The sequence below is a fragment of the Ambystoma mexicanum genome, chromosome 9 (assembly GCF_040938575.1).
Source record: "Ambystoma mexicanum isolate Mex_15411 chromosome 9, UKY_AmexF1_1, whole genome shotgun sequence".
Classification (NCBI taxonomy): Eukaryota; Metazoa; Chordata; class Amphibia; order Caudata; family Ambystomatidae; genus Ambystoma; species Ambystoma mexicanum.
In genome coordinates, this window is record NC_090931.1 from 199,471,950 (window position 1) to 199,488,995 (window position 17,046).

The 17,046-nt window shown below is 46.4% G+C and overlaps 1 protein-coding gene across 4 annotated transcripts in view; it reads left to right on the plus strand.

The window, feature by feature from the left end:
- Window positions 1-17,046, plus strand: part of SIK3 (SIK family kinase 3) — a 2,024,801-nt gene that overhangs the window by 1,474,161 nt on the left and 533,594 nt on the right. For 3 of the 4 annotated variants that reach the window (XM_069614493.1, XM_069614491.1, XM_069614494.1), the window contains one exon: window positions 15,621-15,743. In XM_069614493.1, the coding sequence (XP_069470594.1) occupies window positions 15,621-15,743 (123 nt within the window). The remainder of the gene's footprint in view (window positions 1-15,620; window positions 15,744-17,046) is intronic. The other variant, XM_069614492.1, reaches the window with a different exon arrangement.

Consider the following 17,046-nt stretch of genomic DNA (forward strand, 5'->3'; position numbering starts at 1 on the left):
TTTTAAAGATGGGAACTACGACTGCACTCTTCCAAGATGCTGGTATTCTCTTTTCGCGTAAGATAATCCCAAATAACTCTTCACAAAAATCTGCCCACTCCTCAGGATTTTATTTTAATATGCGGTTCGTCAGGCCATTCGGGCCAGGTGCCCTTGAGGAGTTTAATCTTTTGATGTTCTCAATGATATCATCTCTAGTTATGGTGAGATTCCATGGTCTGTCCTCGTCAAAATTTATTTGTCCACAGATATCTTGTTTTTTTAAGAGATTCATGTAATGTTGGATCCATTGTTCTTCGTTTACCATGATGCTGGTTACGGCATGTTGTGCTTCAGTTTTATTTATTATAGCCCAAAATTCTTTTGAGGTTTTGTTCACCATTCTAGATTGCCTATGCTCTGCGTCATTTTGGTACAAAATTGCCATGTGAGAGTGTATCCAGTTGTTGTAACTTCTTTTCAGGTTTTTGATTTCATCTTTGATCGACACGATTTTCTGACTTTTTAGCGCTCTAATTTTCCGACGTAGCTCGCGCTTCTTAATTACAATTTCAAGGTCGAAGCTGTGTAAGGGCTTGAAATTGTTTTTTGATTAGATGCCCTGATTTCTTTGTATTGATCCAGCAAAGGAATATAATTCTATCAGAATTTCCTTCAGTTGTGTCTGTAATGTTGGATATTTTGTTTACTGTCCCGGTTTAATTTCCACAAATCGTGGTGATACAGTTCATTGGTGTTTAAATAAGCTGCATTTCTCATCGTAAAAGTTACCAGGTTGTGATCGCTCTGTCATGTTGACTACTTTTAAAGACGATGTGTTGTCGGCATTACAACTTGAGGCAAAGATGTAATCCAGGACGGACTGTTGTTTATCACGATTCCACGTCTGCTGTGCGGGAATGTCCCGGGGTGTGTTCCCATTTAGCATTCTCAGTTGCCTCATGCTCATTTCACGTTGCCAATGGTCTGACATCATCTCAACGTTATTTCTTTGAGTTACTTTTTTCACCTTTTTGTTATCGTTTAAACTAGGGATCATGTTCAAAAAGTCCAGGTTCCAGTTGCCACATATGATAATTTGTGGTCCATCGTTTGTTGACATTGTTTCATCTATGATTTCACATAGCTCGTCAATAAAAGCCCACGTCCCGGTGGCTTTATGCTGCCAGTAAATGTTTATTATTAGCAGCAGTTGGATCAGCCCAATTTGACAGACATCCATACCTATCATTGTTACTTGAACATAAGGTGATTTGTTATGAGATTTTATTATTCCAGTTTGTTTTTTAACTAAGGTAAGCAGCCCAGACATGGGGCGACCCTTGTTCGGCTTAATAGCAGGATTCATGCCTATTTCATAATCCACTGTAATTGGTGGTGTTGTCAGCCATGTCTCCTGTAGACATAGAATGTCCAGTTCAGTTAGATCCTTTGGTTGTTCTTGGAAAAGGTGAAAGTGACACCTTGTGTTCCACAAGCCAATTTTTATGTACTCATCACCGGCAATCGTTGAAAATTAAAGGGTTTTGTTTGAATTTGGTGCTCCAGCTATCCAGTTTCAGTTTTCTTCTAAATGGTTTACTTTGTTCTGTGAGGTTTCTATGATGATATCTTCACTATTGTCACAAGGAATTGTGATTTTTATCTGTCTTTTTGGGGTTTGACGATGGTTCAGCTTCTAATTCATTGTTGTTGATAGACCTCTCCGATCGGTTGTAGTGGGAGAAAGAGTATGTTGGACCTTCGTCTTTTTGTGATGTAAATTTGTGTTCTCTTCCAGCGGGGCCTCTGCAGTCTAAGTAGCGTCCTGCCAGATTTAGGAGTCTTGGCTTTGAATCTTTGTCCATGGCCATTTCAACAACTTTAAAGCCCAGTTCGATAAGGGCAGTTGCTCCTTCAAGTATCAGATCCTTGATGGCACCATCATGGAATATGCAATAAGACATGATCAGTTTGAGTTTAATTTAGAAATTCTACTGTTTTTATGTCTTTCGATGCTACTTCTTTCAGTCGGGCAATATGGTTGAATAGGCCTCTAACGTTGGTCCTGTTTAGGATTAACCCATCGTTGGAGTGATAACTTCTCTACAACATAATACAATAATTTGAGGCTACTTTTTTTCATGAATTTTCTCATTAGATTTTTTATGGTGAATTACTGTTCGTGGCTCTTCTGTCCAACTCCTGTTGGGTGTTTTCTGAGGCTTCCTAGGGTTGTTAGATTGGTTCTGTAGGAGAATTGTCAGTATTTTATCAGGCTCGGGATCGGCTCTATTATTCTCAGTGTTTGTTGTTTCCTCTGCAAAAGACGGATTTCTCCTCATCGTGGCTTTTAATTCAAGAGTTTTTCTTTTGTCTTCCATGGTGATAAACTTGAGGAAGAATGCAGGCTTTGAGGCAGTTTAATTTGTTTGGCTTTTTTGGGCTCAGGAGAGGCCTCCATTTCGACCAATCTTTGCAGTTGGGTTTTTGTTACCCTCGATGGTATTTGAGTGGTGGGCCCCACTGCATTCTCGGTGATTGGATCAAGGGGGCACACTTGGGGCTCGATCTGAGAGACCAACCTTTCGTCCTTTCTGACTTGTTCCTCATCCCTTATCTCGTAAGACGATAAATCCAACAGCTCAACACTTATTTTGTCATCATTTCTTTGATTTCTGTTGTTCTTCTGACTCCTAGCAATTCTAGCGTTTGTTACAGGCACAGTGCTGGCTGCTGTTGTTGATCCACTTATTACTCCAGCTGTATGTACAACAAGGTTTAGTGATTTTAAGTTCCTTAGGAATATCCGTGAACCATTCCCATTTTGTCATTTCGAACATGTTAGGATTTTAGTTTTCTATTTGCACTTCCCTTGTTTGGTTGGGCATCATGCTGGGGGATCTGTACGACTTGTTTTTTTTTTTTTTTCGAATATTGGATAGGATATTGAACTCTTGTCAACCGGAATCGCTTCCACCGTGGCATCCAAGTTCAGGATGGCATTGGCAGAGGTTGAGGGGATTCCTCACTAGGCATGTTTTCTGAAGCACTGATGGCCCCCCGCAATTTCCTTAAGTGTAGGGTCGACATGGTTTCTGTCCATTGTTGTGGTGATATTCTTTTCTTGTGATTTTGTCCTCAGCACACTCTTGCACGCAGTTGGTTTGGTAGCAACTATTTGCGTTGAAGTACCAGGCTTACTGCAGTATTGCGGCTCAAGGTTGGTCACTCTTGACTCTGTAGATTGTAATGGAAAGGATACCCACTCTTAGTTTGCAGGAGTCGTTAGGTGTTTGCTCTGATCGCTTACGTCACTAGGAGTCCATGCATCATCTCTTTCCCTCAAGCACGTGCATGAACGTTTTCTTCTGGGACTACCGTTACTTGAGTAGTTTCCCATGAGCTGAATCCCTGTTGCTTAAAAGATGTTGTCAAGATGTGTTTAAGGATTGAAAGAGCTTCTCTTGCCACCTCTGCTAGCAATTTCTTGTCATCAGCGGAGCAGCGCAATTGATCCTTTAGTAGGTCATTTGCTTTTTCTAGACCTTGGAGATCATCATGCATCTGGATTTTCATTTCTCGCATTTCAAATTCAATATTGACCGTTTATGAGTTAAGTAAGGCAATTAGTGTATTTTGATCTCGGTAGTTGTCGTTAAATTGCTCATACATTTTGATGAATGGAGCCGTTGCTATTGTTATAGCCGATTTATATTTTGGGCGTCATTTCTGAACTGATCATCTCAGCTAGTGTGCTTGTTGAGTGAGATGCATGCTTTGGTGTATGAGATATCCCACTGGTTAGTCTTCTAACTTTCGGGAAGGCTCTTTCAGCGATTGAAGAGTCAGTAGAGTTCTCCTCAAATGAGGAATCTCGTTCATTGTCACTGTAGTGGGTATAGTTGTTCTCACCAGGTTTCATTATCTCTTCTCTGTCACGATTATTTGGCACGTTTATATGCAATCTTTCTTGGGAAGACATTGTCTCTTTGAGTGCTCAAGTCCAAGCGCCTTTGTTTTGTTGCGCCACATGCAAACCCAGTTTGTTCGTTAGAGTCTGACTCACGTTGTTAATATCATAGATGTTGTTTGGAGGGCTTGGATTATTGCGAAGAACATTGCTGTTTTTCAGTGATGTATGGGTTTCAAGTGCTCCTCCATTTTGTACTTTTTCATTGAGTTGCCTCAAATCACGCAGTAATTGGTGTGCCACCGCCAATGAGTTCCTTCGGGTGTCCGCATGGTTTGAAACCTGCACAAGCGCCAGCTCGTCTTGGTCTGTTATAGGATAAATGGGATTGGAGGTATCGTTATTTTTTACGAGATCCGGTGAAGCTGTGTATAATTTCTCATTCACAAAGACTTCATTTTGGCACTCATTTAGCGCTGGAGTTGTTGCAGTTTGTTTAAAGGGGAAGCTAGAAGACGTCCCTTTAACCTCCTCTTGCTGAGTACAGGGATGTAAGCAGTCACATTTACTTATCTTTTACCTTGTCAGCGTTAATGCCGGTCCTCAAGTGCCCTTTCGCACTATTTGTTTTGTTTGGAGCAGTTACTTTAATTTTGTCTTCAGAACTTGTTTTGGGCAATGTTGGGGCTGATCGCATCTCACTTTGTGAGGAATCCAGCACCCATGTTGCCAATTCAGTCAGCAAAGGCACTGGCTTGCGGGGGAGTGCCTGAAAACGTGCCCGCCTCACGTCGCAATCACCAGGCGGGGAAGAGGAACGTCCATCAACCACAACCGGAGCCGTGCTCGCGCCTGACGGCAAGCACAGGGAACAATCCAGAGCCCGCCCCAATCCAAGAGGCGCCGAACGCGGCCCCGTGCCCAACCCAGCGCCAGCCAAACACCCCAACAACAGCCCGACGGGGACAGGGAGAACACTCCGCGACCTCCCACCAACCCGGCGGACCCGGCCAGAGAATCCAGAGAGACAGATGCCAGACTCTGCACGGCACCCACAGAGGTCAGGACCCGTGGCAGACCGGAATCAGCCCGCAAGTAATAGCTGTGTTTGTTGTATCCTCGTGACCCGCGGGGTCTTGTAATTGAGTGCGTGTGTGGGGTGATGTATTACAAGATTGTACACCTAAGCTTCGTTGATCAGCTGCCGAATTGCAGTGTCTATGTTGAAGGCGTGTCTGCGGCTGTGTCGAGGCCGCTGCAGTAACTAGCATTTTTTTTCTCGCAAATGTTCCAGTCTCATCGATGCGCTGCAGCAATGCTGATAAAGGCATTGGGGGCATGCCATATCAACAACGTTCAGGGGTTCCATGTGTCTTACATTTAGGCACGTATGTACCTCACCCCACAAACACTCTGCTATGCTCAGCGTTAGTGGAGAGTCTTTAAGCAGAGAGCTCCTCCTACCACCAATGACAGTGGAAAAAACACTGTAGCTGCAGCTCCTCTGGTCACCACAAACACTCTACTTAGCTCCATTTTGGGAGACAAGAAGGCTGCCACCCAATTTTAAAGTCTGTCCAGATCAGAATTTGACCTTCACTGGAGACACCAAATCAAAAACGGGCAATAAACCCACGGGTAGAGACTTTTTCGCCCAGCGCCGTCTGACCCGCTCTATATAAGGGGCCAACTTAAACCTGATTCGCTCATGGTCACAACTACCTGTAAAAGGGCAGGGAAACCACTAGCCTCTTCAGAGGCTCCCCAGACAAGGAGAGCAAGAAGCTCTATACCATGGGAAGGAAGGTAGCGACTTTGGCAGCGTTTCAAGCTAGAACCGCCAACAAATCTACACGTTGGCAAGTTATGATCGCCATAAATGGGATAAAATAACTACCCTAATAGATTCTTCTGCTCCCAAGCCTTTAAATTCTCAACTTGCATTAGTAGCAGCTGAAGGCAAAGCTACTTCCAGCTGCATTCTCGAGAATAACCTCAACACTGCAGATAATGCAGTCCAAATACTCGCTGAAGAAACCATAATCAAGCGCCACGCTTGTGTTCGCCAGTCTGGCTTTAAGCTTGAGATCCAGGCAACGTTACTTACCATGCCAGTGGAACAAACAGTCTTATTCGGCAAAGTGGTAGAAGACGCCCTTAAGTCACCCAAGGAGGAATACGACACCCTCATGTCCCTCGGCCAACAAACTAATAAACCATCTGGCCAAAGAAGTGGGAACAATTTTCACTGCTTTCTAAGCCAAAATTCCAAAAGAGGCTCCAGTAACGGACAAGGTCAAAATTCGTCCTGGAATAACAACCAAGGTCAGGCGTCACAAGGTTACCATAGAGGCCAGCCCAGATCCCCTGGCCGGGGAAGGTCCTCCACTTCTCCAGCATTGGATCTTTCATGGGTTCACATGCTTGGAATACCCCGTCGTCAGGCTGGGAACCTCGGTATGTTTATAAAAGGTTTTCCCTCGGAAAAAAACTCGACACTTTTGTGTCCTATCAATGTCCTTTTGGGCTGCTTACGCATGACCCAATAGGACGTACGGTATAAATAGCCCCGCCCCTGTGGTTCCCTTCAGATTTCAACCGTCTCCAAAGTAGTCGTGATCACCTCGTGTTTCTACTCTTTGTAAGGATGTACTTTTCTTTCCCAATGTCTGGGAAGGCGTTGTTCCTCCCGTGTGCCATGTGTGGAATGAAGAAAGTTTACGAAGGAGATGGGCACATGGATTGCCTTTGTCTTTACCCCCATCACTCTGCGGACAGCTGTGATATATGCAAGGGGTTGTCACAAAAGACGCTGAGGGACCGTAATAGGCGTCTAGCAACGTGGCTGAACCAAGGGGCCTACACTCCATCTGAGGTAGGATCAGTGCAGACTCTGGCATTGTTCCTCGCCGCTCTGTATCAGCGGAGCCTCCGGCGAAGAAACCACGTCCTACGGAAAAGAGTCGTTCCTCGTTGGGGAAACATCTGCCGAAAGACGACACTACTTCATCATCATTATCATCAAAGGACTAGAACCGTCAACAAGGAAAATCTTCCTCTTTGTCGAAAAAGGACAAGAAAGACCCTTTAAAGAGCTCCTCCTCAGGGGACCATCATAGGTCTTCCTCGAGTAGAGACTCGACGAAGCACCGATCTAGAGACTCCAAAAAGGCGGGATCACCTAAAGAGCTTGCGTCACAACTACCACCGCCATCAACGGGAGTCCTGTCGTCGACGGCTTCACTACCGCCTGCGCAGTCAATACCTGCAGTGGCCTCGTCGACCCCGGTGGTGACGATTAAGGAAGTGGCGCCAAAATTTCTATCATCGATGGTGGATCCTCCAGAGGTTTGGCAACAGGCAGTGTACGATACAGTTCTGCCGGATACCCTATTACAGCAGGAATCGGCTTTCTCAGTATCGTCGATGGAGGAAGAGCGTGAACAGGTTGTTTGTCCAACTGATTTTGGCTTACAGGGCGTCAGCCCGTCGACGACCTTGGAGATGCAGAATGCCCCTTCTATGTCGTCTCTGCTAAATCCGCAGTCGGTGTTATCTTTACAAGTGTTGTCCACACTGCAATCCCTCTTAAGCCAGTTAGATGCAAGATTACCTCCGATGGGTACACCTCCAGGGATACCAGTGATACCTGTCAACGTGCCAGGTCCCGCTCCACGGTCAACGTCAACGACTGGTTTGCCGATCTAACGTCCGGTTAGCGAAAAACCTCCCCGCTCGCACCCGGAGGAAGGTGAATTGCAAGATTCTGAATCAGATCAAGGTCCTAGAGACTCCTCCTCGGACATTTCGTTGTCCCCTCAAGGGACCCTACGTGGGAATCGGAAGCAGAAGTGGAAACTCCTAAAAGCCCGGCACAGCCGTCACCGCCAGATGACAGTGGGTCCTTTCATGCTTTGATGGCGAAAGCCTGTATCGAATTTGGTCTGACTCCAGAGGAAGAGAAGGAATGCTTCTTATTTGACCATATGGGGAAGAGCAGAAAGTCTGTCTTCTCGGTTCCCATTCTGGACCATGTTTGGCAGGAAGGCTTGCGTACCATGCGCCATCCATTTTCAGAGCCTGCAATCAAGGGCAGGTTAGAAAAGAAATTTAAAGCCCCGGATTCTACACCTGAATGTTTGACAGCGCAGCCCTCCCCGGAATCAGTAGTGTCGGCAGTGGCTGACAGAAAACCCATATCGCAACACAAGTGCACAACACCTCCAGACAGTGAAGCTAGAAGGCAGGATGCCTTTGGTAAGAAAGTCTTGTCAGTGTGAGCGACGACGGTCAAGGCGGCTAACTTGTTAGCTATCATGGCACGATACGACCGTGAAATGTGGCATCGCTTGGCCCCATCTTGGAACACCTGCCCGACGAGCACAGAAAAACAGCCATTTTACTGGTCCGTGAAGGGGAAGAGGCATCAAAGCACTCTATCAACATCGCTGTGGATTTGGCAGAGTCGGGATTCAAACAAAAAATGGAGTAGTGCTAAGAAGGCAAGCCTGGCTAAAATGTACAAACTTCAGGCCGGAGGTCCAGTATAAGGTGCTTGATATGCCATGTGAAGGTGAGCAGTTATTCAGGGAAAAGGTGGACAAAGCCCTTAAAGGCATGAAGGAAGATTCAGATACGGCAAGGTCGCTGAGAGCCTTACAAAGTGGACGAGCATTTTGACCTTTTCGCCCCTTCCACGGAGCTTCGGGGAATTCCCGGTTCGCGGCATCCAGGGATCGGAGTTTCAACAGATCATCATACTCCTCCCAAGGTTATAGGCGGGCTGTCCAGGAGACACAAAGAAGCTGAGATTTCCAGGTTTCTAGGAGGAGAGGAGGACAGTCTTCGTCCACCAAAAGTAAGTTTCAGCAATGACCATCTTCAGGACGTCCTGGGAGGCAGAGTGTCCAGTCGCGTCGACGAGTGGAAGAGAATAACATCGGACCGTTGGGTGTTGGACACGGTAAAACTAGGCCACTCTTTGCATTTCAAAACCATGCCATCTGACATTCCACCTGTGTATGCAACCCCATCTTCACATATTACAGCAGGAGGTTGTGCTTATGCTGCAAAAAAGGGCTATAGAATTTGTTCAGGTGCCCAAGAGAGGTCTAGGGGTTTACTCCCGTTACTTTGTGGTCAAAAAACCCAACGGCAAGTGGCGACCCATTCTGGACCTTCGAGCTCTCAACAAGACTCTGCAACGCCTGAAGTTCAAAATGCTTACGCTTCAGGCGGTCATTTGGTCTATACAGCCGGGGGATTTTCTGCCGTCGTTATACCTTCAAGACTCATATTTCAACATACCCATGCGTCAAGGACACAGAAAAGAGGTTTGTGGTGGGTCAGAGTCATTACCAGTACAAAGTGCTTCCATTCGGCCTGAAATAGTCTCCCAGGATGTTTACGAAATGCTTAGCTCCGGTGGCAGCATGGCTACGAAGAAAAGGTCATCACGTCTCCCCTTACCTGGACGACTGGCTAGTAAGGGTTTCGTCGCCGGCAGTGGCGCAAGCAAGCCTAGAGGCCACCATGCAACTGCTACAGCGGTTAGGCTTTGCAATCAACTTCGGAAAATCCTTTCTGCCTCCCTTATGGAGCATGGTGTTTTTGGGCGCAGAGTTCCAGACTCAAACAGGACTAGTGAAACCTTCCTTAGAGAGAGCTCACAAACTCAAACAAAAAGCGAAGGAGTGGAAAACTTGCACCAGGGTGTCAGTCAGAAATTAAATGTCGCTGCTTGGATCCATGGCGTCATGTATTCCGATAGTGAACAACTGTCTCTTCATGTGACGATACAGGAGTTTCTGGCAGACCGATGGTCTCAAAGTCGCGGATTGTGGTCCGACAAGTTGAAGGTCAGTAGCGAGCTTCTATAAGCGCTTCAGTGGTGGCAACTCCCAAGCAATCTGACAAGAGGGATGCCTCTGCTGGAACCGGATTTTCAATCGACAGTGGTGACGGATGCATCTCAGACAGGATGGGGCGCTCATCAGGAATCCCTACAAGTTCAAGGCAAATGGTCCCCAGGAGAGTCGACCCTTCACATCAATGTGCTAGAACTAAGAGCGGTACGTTGGGCTCTGAAGTCATTTTTACCTCGCATACGGAGATCAGCAGTGAGAATATTAATGGACAATACAACCATGATGTTCTAAATCGGGAAACAAGGAAGCACTCGTTCCAGGACGCTCTCGAGCGAAGCTCAAGAAATATGGCATTGGGCCCTCTAGCAAGATAGTGGCATAACATTTACCAGGTGTAAACAATGTACAGACAGACTCTCTCAGCAGAGAGATGACCCAACTCCATGAGTGGGAGCTGAACGATCAACAAGTGTCGAACATCTTCAGGAAATGGGGCCTTCTTTCTCTGGATCTTTTCACAACCCAGGAGAACAAGGAGTGCAAGCAATTCGCCAGCAGATGGCCACAGCCCAACTTGCTGGGGGAGGCGTTCACCTTCCCGTGGACGGGCAGGTTCGCGTATGCGTTTCCTCTCATTCGACAGACCCTCCAGTGGATTCACAAATATCCATGCCGTGTGATTCTAATTGCTCATCACTGGGCGAGACAGTCAGGGTTTTTGGACCTTCTCCAGCTATCAGTGACAGAGCCAGTTAGGTTTCAAGAGACGCCGGACCTTCTATTTCAAGACAAGAAGGCGATTCCGCATCACGACCCGGGCTCCCTCAGCCTGACGGCTTAGCTCCTGACTTCTCAGAGTTTGGGGCCCTGAACATTTCTGCAGATTGTCGGCGAATTTTAGAGGCGGCAATGGCTCCGTCCATGAATATTTCATATGCATGTAAGTGGAAGAGATTATGTGCGTGGTGTAGGGATCAACCTGGTGTGGACCCGTAAAACATCTCGTCAGAGCAAGTTCTGCCTCGTTTGCTACACTTGGCGAAAAAAGGGTGGTCTTTCTCCTCCATAAAGGTTCACTTGGCAGCCATTTCAAGATTTACTCGAAAAAGGCACTCGACTTGGTTGTTCAGTGATCAACTAGTCAAGTATTTCCTGAGAGGGTTATTTTGGACTTTTCCTCCAGCCAAAAAGCTCCCTCCTATTTGGAGTCTCAATCTGGTGCGGTTAGGGCTAATGAAGGCTCCTTTTGAGCCTATGTCATCGTCACCCCTCAAATTTTTGTCGTGGAAGATGGCTTTTTTGGTAGCTATTACTTCAGCAAGAAGACTGTCGGAGCTGCAAGCGCTGGTGATTGACCCCCCCCCATACTTGCGTTTCTTCAAGGACAAAGGTGGTGTTGGCAACTAACCCTCATTTTATACCAAAGGTTCCAACTACATATCACAAGCACTCTTCGATTCTGCTCCCAGCATTCTTCGCTGCGGCCTCTTCTTTCGCAGAAAAAAGCTCTACATATGTTGGACGTCAAGAGTGTTTAAGTTTTATCTGAGTCGTACTCAAGATTTCAGGTGTACGAGACAACTGTTTGTGGCTTATGGACCCTCTGTAAAGGGAAGACCAATCTTCAAACAAGGACTAGACCGCTGGGTTTCGTCGACTATTGCCTTCTGCCACTCTAAAGCAGGGAAGCCTCTGGAAAGACGTCCAAAGGCTCACTCAAAAAGATCCACCTCGTCATCGGCGGTATTGTGGTCCGGAATCCAGCTGGTGGACATCTGTCAGGAGGCATCCTGGTTGGTGCCGCATACATTTGCTCGGCATTATTGCCTAGAGCAACAGCATACACCGGATGTGCAGATGGGACGGGCAGTTCTGCGACACCTGTTTCAGTAAGGTAAGCCCCACAGAGGGGAAAACCTCCTGTCAATGTACCATGGTTGGGGGTTTTCTTGCTAACTGCATGTGCTGTTCTTGTAGTATTTGGTTAGCATTGCACACCTCCAGATTAAGAAAACTGCTATACAATCTATTCTAAGCATGTGAATCCATGAAAGATCCAATGCTGGAGAAGGGAGTAGTTTCTTACCTGTAACTCCATTTCTCCAAATTTGGTAACTATCATGGATTCACATGTGCCCGCCGGCCTCCCCTGAATGCAAACTTTATATGCCCCTACTACTTTGGGGGTTAAAATGCGAAGGGAGCCGCAGGGGCGGGGCTATTTATACAGTACGTCCTATTGGGTCATGCATAAGCGGCCCAAAAGGACGTCGATAGGACACAAGTGTCGAGTTTTTTCCGAGGGAAAACGTTTTATAAATATACAGAGGTTCCCAGCCTAACGACGGGGCATGTTCTAAGCATGTGAATCCATGAAAGATAGCAACGCTGGAGAAATGGAGTTACAGGTAAGAAACTACTCCCTTCTAGAAGTGACAGCCTGCGACAGGTCCCCTCCCATGCCTCTCCAGAAGGGGCACGGATTTCACACTTTCACCTCCCCCCCCCCCACGCATGGGAGGGAATAACCATGGACAATTGGGTGCTATTGACAGTAGCAGGAGGTTACTGTGTGGATCTCCTCCAAAAACCATCAAACCATCCCCCGCGCCAAAGGAAGAACAGCTCATCCGTCTTGAGGAAGTCAACGCATTGCTTCTCAACGACGCCATAGGGATTGTACCGTCCAATGAGGTAAACAAGGATATTTATTCAACCTACTTCCTTGTGTCAAAGTATCTAACTATGTGCCCAGTGTTAGACTTAAGCCCTGCAAACACTTATGTAAATCCACAAAAATTCTGCATGACAACGCTACAAGAGGTAATCCCCCTGCTAAAACGAGGTAATTACATGGCAACACTGGATATGAAAGAAGCCTATTTTCATATTTCAATGTTCCCAGCGCACAGAAGACTCTTGCGTTTCAAAATAGAAAACCACCACTACCAATTCAAGATGCTACCCTTTGGTATAGTTTCGGCTCCAAGGGTATTCACCAAGGTACTGGCGGTGGTGGCAGCGCACCTGCGCAGGGAGGCAATCCCAGTGTACCCTTACCTGGACGACTGGATGATTACAGGGGAGTCTCCCCTAATTTGCAGGTAAAACATTCAAAGAACTACCAACCTTATCTTTCAATTGGGCTTCTCCATCAACGAGAAAACATCAAGCCTGGTGCCAAGCACAACCAAACAGTTCCTAGGAGCTGTTGTAAACACAGAAGAGGGGTTGGTCTTTCCGTCAGAGGAAAGAGTCTATAACGTGTTACTGCAAATACTGCATTATCAGGCCGGCCGCCAGATAAGGATGTGCAAAGCTTCGCGTTTGCTAGGCATGATGGCATCTTGCATTTACCTGGTACATCACATGCTCCTATGCATGCGACCCATGCAGGAGTGGTTGGTGAAACAGTGGTCTCAGGCAAGTGGTCAGTGGGACGATCTAGTGGTCGTTTCACCAACACTAGTACAAAATCTTTGCTGGTGGACAAGAGAGAATCTGTTGAGGGGGAAACCCTTCCACGATCCGGAAGTACAAGCGATTGTCACGACAGACGCCGCACTCGCCGGGTGGGGAGCTCATTACCTTCAACACACAGCTCAAGGTTTATCGTCTCATGCGACAGCACAGAACCACATCAATCTACTGGAACTACTGGCAGTATTCAAAGCCCTTCAAGCATTCGAGTTTCACCTAGCGAACCAATCTGTGCAAGTCCCGACAGACAGCACTACAGCAATGTTTTAAATCAACAAACAGGGGGGCACACATTCTCCAAATCTGTCCGGGCTTGCGCAACAAATTTGGAAATGTACACTTCAGCGGAATAGATTCCTATCACAGTATGTTCCAGAGGAACTCAACTCTCTGGCAGACTCACTGAGCAGAGATCCCCGACCAGAGGAACCCGAATGGCAACTACACGCAGGGGTTGTAGAACACCTCTTCTCTCAATGGTGTTTCCCCACAATAGACTTGTTCGCTACAAGCAAACAGTCAATGCCCAGACTTCGTGTCCAGGTAACCCCAGCCAGGCTCCAAGGGGAACGCCCTGTGGATGAACTGGTCTGGGAAATTTGCTTACGCTTTTCCCCCCCCCAACACCTCATGAGGAAAGTATTGAACAAGATCCACAAGGAACAAGTGACGCTCATGCTAGTTGCTCCTATGTGGGCAAGACAACCTTGGTATCCCATCAAGCTCCTGTGCCCGTACAATCTGCTCACTCAGCACGGGGGGACGAACAGTGCACCCTCAACCTCACTCAATGAACTTGCCAGCATGGCTCCTGAAGTCCTAGAGTTCGGACATCTTAACCTTTCACAGAGGTGTATGGATATCTTTAAGGAAGCAAGAAAGCCTAACACTAGGCACTGTTATTTTGACAAGTGGAGGAGATTTGTGATTTGGTGCCAGTCTAAACAAATTGACCCCATAGAATATACTCCTTCCCACATTCTAACTTATATGCTCCACTTGCTACCACCTCCCACAATAAGGTCTCATGGTGGAAGGTAACTGTCATCAAAGAATTCATGGAGGGAGTAAAGAGACTCCACCCTCCAATTTCAAACCCGTCGCCAGGATGGGATCTCAATGTTGTACTCGCTAAGCTCATGGGGTCTAGTCTCAAACACCTGACTTACAAGACTGCCTTCTTAGTGGCTATTACTTCATAAGAAGAGTTAGTGAAATACAAGCATTGTCAGCGCAGGATCCTTTCTTTATCATACACATGAACAAGCTGGTTTTACGTTCTCAGCTTATGTTCTCCCCTAAGTTCATCTGTACATTTCACGTAAACCAGTCTATTGAGCTACTGGCTTTCTTTCATAACCCCACCAGCACAGCTGAGGTAAAACTCCACACACAAGATGTGAAGAGGGCGGACCTTTACTACGTAAACAAACCGCTAAGAAAAACAGACCAACTGTTTGGCTCCATAGCACCAGGCAGAGAAGGACACCACATTTCAAAGAATGCCATCTCCAGGTGGATAGTCAGATGCATACAATTGTGCTATTCCCTATCAAACAAGACACTGCCTTTCACGCCCAGAGCTCACTCCACAAGGTGCACAGGAGCCACTCTGGCTTTCATTGCAAATGTCCCTCTAGGCACCATTTGCAAAGTAGCTACATGGAGCTCAGTACACACTTTCACTCAGCATTACTGCATTGACACTCAAAAGACAGATATACAGGTGGGACAAGCGGTTCTAAGACCCCTCTTCGCACATGAACCTTCTCACATCCCACCACCTTCTCCTAACACTGCCCGCTAATCTATTCACAGCATGTGATCTAAGCAGATTCCACAAGCCTCAGAAGGGATACATTATTCACTCTAATCTTATTTCTGATGCTTGTATCTGCTTAGATTCATATGCGCCCACCCTTCCTCCCCTCGGAGAGAAGATGCATGGATGCTTATGAGCTTGTCTTATATCTATCTGCTCAGATACTGCTGTACTCCCGCTATACTTCATGCTTCCTCATGTCAGAAAAATAACAATCTGCTGGACCTCAATGCGTAGAGGACCATAGGTACAGAGGATGTCACAATAGGGATAGTATTACTGGTACGCCCTCTCGATGTCCCTGTTCGAGTTTCGAAAACAACAACTGTAATACTCGGCAGCTTCCACTAGATGTCGGCCTATGCACAGCATGTGAATCTAAGCAGATACAAGCATCAGAAATACGATTACGGTGAGTAATCTATCCCATATATATAGCGAGTGTTGGGTGTGTTCGTAATCACTCTATATAGAGTAGTGGGTGTTAGCATGAGGCTGTATATCCTTCAGGTTCCTGTGGTTTTCCTGTTCTGTGGACATTCATTGATCTCCTTTGCAGGAGTATGAGCAGCTCCAGAAGATGTACGGTGTCCAGATAGACGAGAGAACCTTGGAGCAGACACAGCAGCAGCACATTCTTTACCAGCAAGAACAGCACCAGATTCTCCATCAGCAAATACAGGTAAGGCTGTCTGTTCAGCAGCTACCTTTTTTCTTGCCTTTCTCTCGTGCCCTTTTCACCAAGACTGTCTGTTGGATCCTGAAGAATGCTGCCCTAGCCACGTTCACCTTTGGTCTATTCCAGCAATTCTCAATAAGGTTTTGAACTGCAGTCTAGGAGGTACTCAATGTCAAGGATTTATCAGACTAACCCTACCTGTCAGTGTCCTTGGAGGGAGCCCTTCTGATATTAACCTCTGGGCTCTGCATGTTCCTATGCTTGTTGATGCTCTACCATTGCCCCATTCCTCCTAGGCTGACAATGGTGTACTCTGAAATTATATTCAAACATCTCCCCCCTAACTCCCCTTCTGCCTCGAATAGGAGCGATTTACGGTTACCCTTGCGGACATTAAAATTGCTTTATCTGCACATACCAGTAATAAAGCTTCTGGCCCAGATCATATACTAGTTGATCTGTTGAAATCCGAGCCAACGATTTGGGACATATCATCTTGAGTCGTTTTATGACATCCTTATAACAGATAGAACTCCCAACTTCTGGAAGAAGGTGGAAATAATCTGCATCTATAAAGAAATGTGGGCGGGGCGGATGATCCTAGAATTTGCCATACCATTTCTTTATTAGATTCTGCGGTGCAGATTTATGCCAAAACGCTCCTCGTCCATCTGACCGACTGGATAGATGGAACCAACCATATCAGTCATCTCCAAGCAGGCTTCTAAACCAATGTCAGTACTGTGGACCAGGTATTCGGGTTACACCTGCTTGTTCAAAAGGTTGTTCATCTGAGGATAATGTATCTCGGTTGCTTTGATCGACCCCCAGAGAGCATTCAACGAGGTATGGGAAGGGTTTACTAAACTTGACACCTCGCATCCTTACATCTGTGACATTAACTTGTTTCATTCCAACAATGAAGCCGTAGTAAGATGGGGTCTGGGGCAGAGGTACCTACCACATCAGCATTCAAAGCGGAAAAAGACTGGTCCGACCAACGCTGTTAAATCTTTATATTAACTGTGCCATTAGGGCTCTATTAAATAGATCTACGTGATCACTGTACTGCCCATAATGTTGACTTTCAAAAAAGCCGACTTCCATTATGTCGTGGCGCAGTGATCACAAACATCCCTGTGCACCGCACCCCCCTAACTAATGTTGGTCTGAACTGGCTGACGCTGCAGGGTCCTTTTTAATATTTCTTTTGTTTTTTTTTCTTTGTATTGTGCCCATCTACCATGTAACATATGCATTTGGACACCCCCGCAACCCCTGAACCCATTACACCGACTAACGGGAG